At 38.3% G+C, this 6,286-nt stretch overlaps 1 protein-coding gene and 1 pseudogene across 1 annotated transcript in view; one reads left to right on the top strand and one right to left on the bottom strand.

Annotated features, from left to right (window-relative positions):
• Positions 1–624: 624 nt before the first annotated feature.
• LOC109216416 lies at positions 625–2,346 on the bottom strand (annotated as a pseudogene).
• Positions 2,347–4,596: 2,250 nt separating this feature from the next.
• Positions 4,597–6,286, top strand: part of LOC109216418 (delta(12)-fatty-acid desaturase FAD2-like) — a 7,362-nt gene continuing 5,672 nt past the window's right edge. Inside the window, exon 1 of the mRNA XM_019380567.1 lies at positions 4,597–5,511. Within this exon, the coding sequence (XP_019236112.1) occupies positions 4,597–5,511 (915 nt within the window). The remainder of the gene's footprint in view (positions 5,512–6,286) is intronic.

Raw genomic sequence — 6,286 nt, 5'->3', positions numbered from 1 at the left:
CCCCCCCTCCCCCCCCCCCAAAAACTCCCACCTACCCATGCATGCGGATGATAACGCGTTCAGATAGGTTGAGCTTGATTGAGCTACTCGATGAATTTAAGCTTGAGTGAGCATAATTAGAGGCTCTTCTAATGCTCTCAAATGGGTTGAGCTTAATTAAGCCACTTGATGGCCCCACATAAGGGTTGAGCATGACTGAGTAAAATCAGAGGCCCCACAGCAGTTTTAGCCGTCCATGTATGTATTTCCAGATACTCATGTACATAGTCTATGTCCAAAATTTTCAGAAAAGTTATTTCTTTAAAACTAATTCAGTTTTCAGCTTCAGATTCCGATATCCATTTTAAACTCAGCTCACAGCTTTAGTTTCAGTTATAAGATGAAGACTTAGTAATGTTCGGCCAAAATGCTATACCTTTAGCACATTACTCGCCCTATATTTTGTTGGTTTAGTGATTTAGTGTGCGATATTTGAGCTAAATTATGTTGTTTTATGTGTAGGAACATAGGAAGAATAGTCGAATGAAAGTTGCACAAAAAGAGGACAAAAATGCAAGAAAAGAGCACAAAAGCATCAAGTACCCAAACAGTGCTACAGACCAGGCTTCACGAGGTATATAATTATCAAAATTGAGACAAAACCAACACTGTATTGTCTCTAACATGTCCATTCTCTTTGTCTACAGTGATGAGAAAATGGGATCCACCTACAAAAGTAGTTCCAGCGTCGACAATGAAGACATTGCCTGAAACATATTCTGAAGAATCATGGATTAAGTATCTGACCACTGATGTTAAAGCCGGATCTGTCGTTCCAAGAGTTTTCAAAGGAATGGTTCTCAAAGTAACATTATTGAACCATTCCTTTTGCACAAGGCTCTCTGTTATTTCAGATTTGAATATTCCTGGTGATATTGAGTTCACTCTGATCTTGTCTACTCCCAATTCCAGGGCCATCATCTGCCATTCCATTATTTGAATAATTTATTAGCATTTATAACTCAGAGGAAAAATCGACATTCTCATGTATTTCTAAAAAAATAAAAAATAGCTAAATTTGGAGAGTTGAGGTATTTGACCAAGCTTTTAGGAAAGAAAAAAAGAATATTTTTAAGTAGTAGAATAAGCTGTTTTTCACAAGTTGAAAATGGTAGTTCCCCTATAAGCACTTTTCACACCTTGGACAAACATAAATTGTTGCTCTAATATTGAAAAAAATGCGAGTTGTGCCAGTACTGTAACTAACTAGTTTGCTTTCTCATGAAAGATTTAATCTCTTCATTTTACATTAGGGTGGTTCCTAACTAATGTTACCATGCCCTACGCTAGCTACTGTAACGACTCCGCCTTCATCAAATTAAACCTTTTATTAAGATGGCAGGTAAGAAGGGAAGCTTTGGCGTAATCAGTAAAGTTGCTGCCATGTGACCAGGATGTCGCAGGTACGAGCCATGAAAACAGCCTCTTACAGAAATGCAGGGTAAGACTGCGTACGATAAACCCTTGTGGTCCTGCCCTTCCGAGCTTAGTGTACCTAGCTGCCCAACGTAACCTTAACGATGAATATTCCTTCAATAGTGCAGTTGAATGAAGCTATAATTAATTGTGCTATAAATCTCACAAGAAAACCAAGGTAATGGTACTAGTACTACCTTAGTGACCATGTCAAGAGCCATCTTTGAAGAAGCGTAAGCAACAGCCCCTGGTATTAGTACCCGATTCAGACCAGCAGTTGAACTGATATTAATAACAGATCCTCCGCCTTGTTTAGCATCGCGCATTCATCTACAAACGTATATGGACACCAACCATGCCCCTCTTAGGTTTGTCTTAAAGGTACGGTTCCACTCCTCCTCTGGCAATTTCACTGAAGAGTGCACATTACCTGGTCAAATAAATCGACTATTTAATTTTAAGTACATACACAACACAAAGTTTCCAGCACCACAGCTACAGCATTGTATGCTTCGGTTCGAAAGTACTGGGTTCAGTTGAACCTTCCATGTTGCATCCGCCCGTGATGTATATATCACTATGTTAGGTACCTTTAAGCCCAGCATTGTTAACCAAGGCATCAATACGTCCGAAGGCGTCCCAAGCTCTCTCTACAGCAGCCTGAATTGTAGAACCATCCGTGGTGACATCAAGCTGGATGGCGATTGCACGCTGGGTGTCTTCTGAGTTATTAATGTGGTCGCAGAGAGATTTCAGTCTGTCAATACGACGAGCAGCAGCAATGATGCTGCAGCCGACTTTTGCCAAGTCGAGACAGAACTCTCGCCCTGTTCCTGATGATGCACCTGTCACCATTACTAATTTTCCGCTCAGGTCTTTCCACGGCTCCATTGTTTCTGTATGCATTAGATACACAAAGTTATGGATACATACGTTTTATAGAAAGGTTCAAATGCATTTTTGGTAGAGAAGATCGAGAGCCAGTTATTATTATTTTATGAAAGGGTTGAGTGTACCCATTAGTGGCTAATGTGCGACCAGATCGAAGACTTTTACACTAATTTTTTTGGTACCTGACGCATGAGTTGTAACCATTCAGCAAATTCACATCTTTAGTTGCTTTTGCAGACTTCAACATTATTACTTATTAAAGATCACTTATTAATAATAACCTCTGCTCTCTCTGTTTAAAAAAAAAAAATTGACATTATTTCCTTATTAGTCAGTTCAAAAAGAATGGCTCCTTTCAATATTTCCTCAATAGTAAGCACTTATAGCCACACAGATGTTATGACACGTTTTAGACCACAAGTTTCAAAAGTTTTACAGCCACACATATGTTATGGCTTATTTAAGACCGTATATTTCATAAGTCTTTCCTTCTTTATTAAAATTTGTGACAAGTCAAACTAAGACAATCTTTTTGAAAGAGAGGGAGTAGTAATAATCAACAGAGAGTTAGACTTCACAACCACATTCAGACAAGTAGCGAAGCCGCATTCAACCAAGGGGTGTCTCGCTAGAAGATTATATTGTATTGCTAGATAAATTTTTCCGTTTTATGTATATTTACTATACGTTGACTACCCTAAACTTTCGGTGTATATATTTATATTTTTATATTTTGACATCCCTTGCTGAAAATTCTGGTTCCGCCACTAATTCAGACAAACCATTCTCAACATATACACATGCAGTCATATTTCCACCTAAAGCCACTAGACGGGAATTTTGTTCCAATATTCACATAGTTGTATCATTATTCATTTGAAATCATAAATATGCATCTGAATGTGCTAAAGATAAACCTTCATATATAAGGCTGGTGTTAATTTTCTTCTAAGCCAACAACCCAGGAGGTATAATTAACCCTTTAAAATAATTAACTACAATATTATTAATTGTAAGGTGCATGTACCAGAAAAATTGTATGTCAATTAGAGAATATTGAAGAAATTATCTGAACCATAATAAAATAAAGAAGTATATCATGATCTCTTCGTTTTTTAGTACAGCATTATTGGGATTCCATTAATCAAACAACTGGACAAAGTCCAAATAATGACAAAACTGGCTATAAAAACTTGCCAGGTGGGAATAAAAAACAGAAAAAGTCAAGTTACATGGACACATAAATAGTATAAGATGGCATCAGGGAATTAGGATTTTATTGTTTCATTATGTAAAAGTATTTCATGATCTATTCGTTTTAACAATAAACACCATGGAACACGGTCAAGTTGTCTTCGTGTAGGTCACGGGTTCAAGCCATGGAATCAGCCATCTTCTTGGACTGTGGCTCTTCCCCAGATTTTGCATAAACACGGGATGTTTTTTGCATCTTACTGTCCTTTTATATTAATGCATGGAGAATCTAATAATAAGACAACTGGTGAAAGTTTTAATAATGAAAAAACTGGAACCTAAAGGCGATGGACAATAGTCCATGAAATTTTTCTTTCTAAACCTATACTTACTTCTTAAATAATTCTACCCTGCTAATTCGCAACTAAAGTACCAAAATCATTAGCCTCTCTTTCTCTGTTTCTGTGGGAGAGAGAAATCTGCAGCTTTTCTGATTTTAAAGGCTAAAAAGAAGGTCCCTTTTGAATTTTAAGGTATTTCGTTTTTCACAAAAACTCTTATCTTTATTTACCGGGTGAGACGCTAGTCTGACAGGGTTGTGTCTTAGAGTGCTAGTGGTTATTGTTGTGCCCACATTTGTCTTTCACTTTTCATAGTACCGAGCCTTTCTTATCTGTTACTGTTATTGTTTTTCATCTATTTTCTGGTACTTTTGATCCTGTTATTATTTCTATGCTTTCTGTTGTTGGTACTGATATATTGTATTTTTCATCTGTTTGAGCCGAGGGTCTATCGGAAACAGCCTCTCTACCCCTTGGAATAGGGGTAAAGTCTACCTACACTCTACCCTCTCTACCCTCCCAAACCCCACTTGTGGGATTTTACTGAATTGTATGTTGTATGTTGTTTGTCGTTCGATATGCTCATTCTTGTTTTATTAACTAACATATTTACTCAATCACTACCTTATATCTTAACTATGATAATATATAAACCAAGATTTGAAGCAAACTTAAATGTTGCAGATTCAGGATTGAAGAGGTAGGAGAAGAAAAAATGGGAGCCGTGCGCAGGCGTGGAAATAATATGTTTGCTCCAACGACAGAACCAAAGAAAAATCCTCTCCAAAGAGTGCCATTTTCAAAGCCCCCTTTTACAATTGGTGACATCAAGAAGGCAATTCCTCCTCATTGCTTTCATCGATCTCTCATTCGCTCGTTCTCCTATCTTATTCAAGATCTCATATTTGTCTCCATCTTTTACTATATTGCCACAACTTATTTCCATTTCCTTCCGTCGCCATATAGTTACCTAGCATGGCCTATTTACTGGATCGCTCAAGGTTGTGTTTTCACCGGAATATGGATGATTGGCCATGAGTGTGGCCACCATTCCTTCAGTGATTACCAATGGGTAGACGACACTGTTGGTCTTATCCTTCACTCTGTACTTCTAACGCCATACTTCTCATGGAAATATAGTCATCGTCGTCACCATTCTAATACTAGTTTCCTTGAGCATGATGAAGTATACGTGCCTAGGCTTAAATCCGAACTAAGACAGCTCACCAAGTATTTGAACAATCCACCAGTACAAGTACTCGGACTTGCCTGCACCCTCATTCTTGGCTGGCCTTTGTATTTGGTCTTCAATGCCTCCGGTAGACTATATCATCGCTTTGCGTGTCATTTTTATCCATATAGCCCAATATATGATAATCGCGAGAGAATACAAATCTACATTTCAGATGCAGGTGTGATTGGAGCTAGTTATGTGTTGTATCGCAATGCTTTGGCACAAAGTCTAGCTTGGCTTATATGCTTCTATGGGGTGCCCCTCCAAATTATGAGCATCTTTATAGTGTTAATCACTTTTTTGCACCGTACTCACTCTTCATTGCCACACTATGATTCATCTGAGTGGGATTGGTTAAGAGGTATGAGTTCAGACTCAGGAAGACTAAGCGACTGGGTACAGTTTAGCACGGTAGAAGGTATACAGAAATGATAGTTGGAGGCAAAGCAGGTGGATCATCTCCTGCGGAGTATTCTAAAGTTGTGTGATCCTTATGTTATCTATTAGAAGATCTCATTTACAAGTGAAGAAAATGTGTTGACATCTAAATTGGATCGCCTAGAGAGTGGGCTTAACTGTTGTGTGAGTGAATGCGAGATTTGCAGAAGAGTTAAAAAAAAATTCTAGATGATTTGTGTTTCCACAAGCTTATGAACGATTGAGTTTAATCTCACTATGGTATTAAGGCAGCAATGGAGTATGTGCGTTATGAGTTGTTGGGAGTGTTTTGATCTATGGCTTCGAGCCAAGTTGGGGAGTTTGCTATTGATTAGCTAATTGTATGGTTATGTGCTATGTTGGTTCCGGTTTGAGGCATGCTGGCGAATCAGTTCTGGTTGCGGAAATTGAGCCGAGGATGGCACGAGTGAAGCAAAGTTTTGACAAAGGTTATATGGTGCTTTGTAGATGTGTGAGAATCACAGGATGTCTTAAGCTGTTTTTGGTAAAGAATGCTTGGTGCATGGAGCAGGAAGATGTTTGTTTGTATTGGGATGAGGTCATATCCTGCGGTGTCAGAGTGCTAATGAGGCAGGGGTGGTTATGTTCGTTTGATCAGGTGAATTGCAGTTTGAATAAGAAGTAAATGACTCTCGAGAATGGTTTTAATGGGTTCAAGATTCTACATGTAACAATCAGGTGTCTTAAGGTTGTGTATGTGGTTAGAGACTGT

The sequence above is a fragment of the Nicotiana attenuata genome, unplaced genomic scaffold (genome assembly GCF_001879085.1).
Source record: "Nicotiana attenuata strain UT unplaced genomic scaffold, NIATTr2, whole genome shotgun sequence".
Classification (NCBI taxonomy): Eukaryota; Viridiplantae; Streptophyta; class Magnoliopsida; order Solanales; family Solanaceae; genus Nicotiana; species Nicotiana attenuata.
This window is presented reverse-complemented; position numbering and strand designations above follow the sequence as displayed.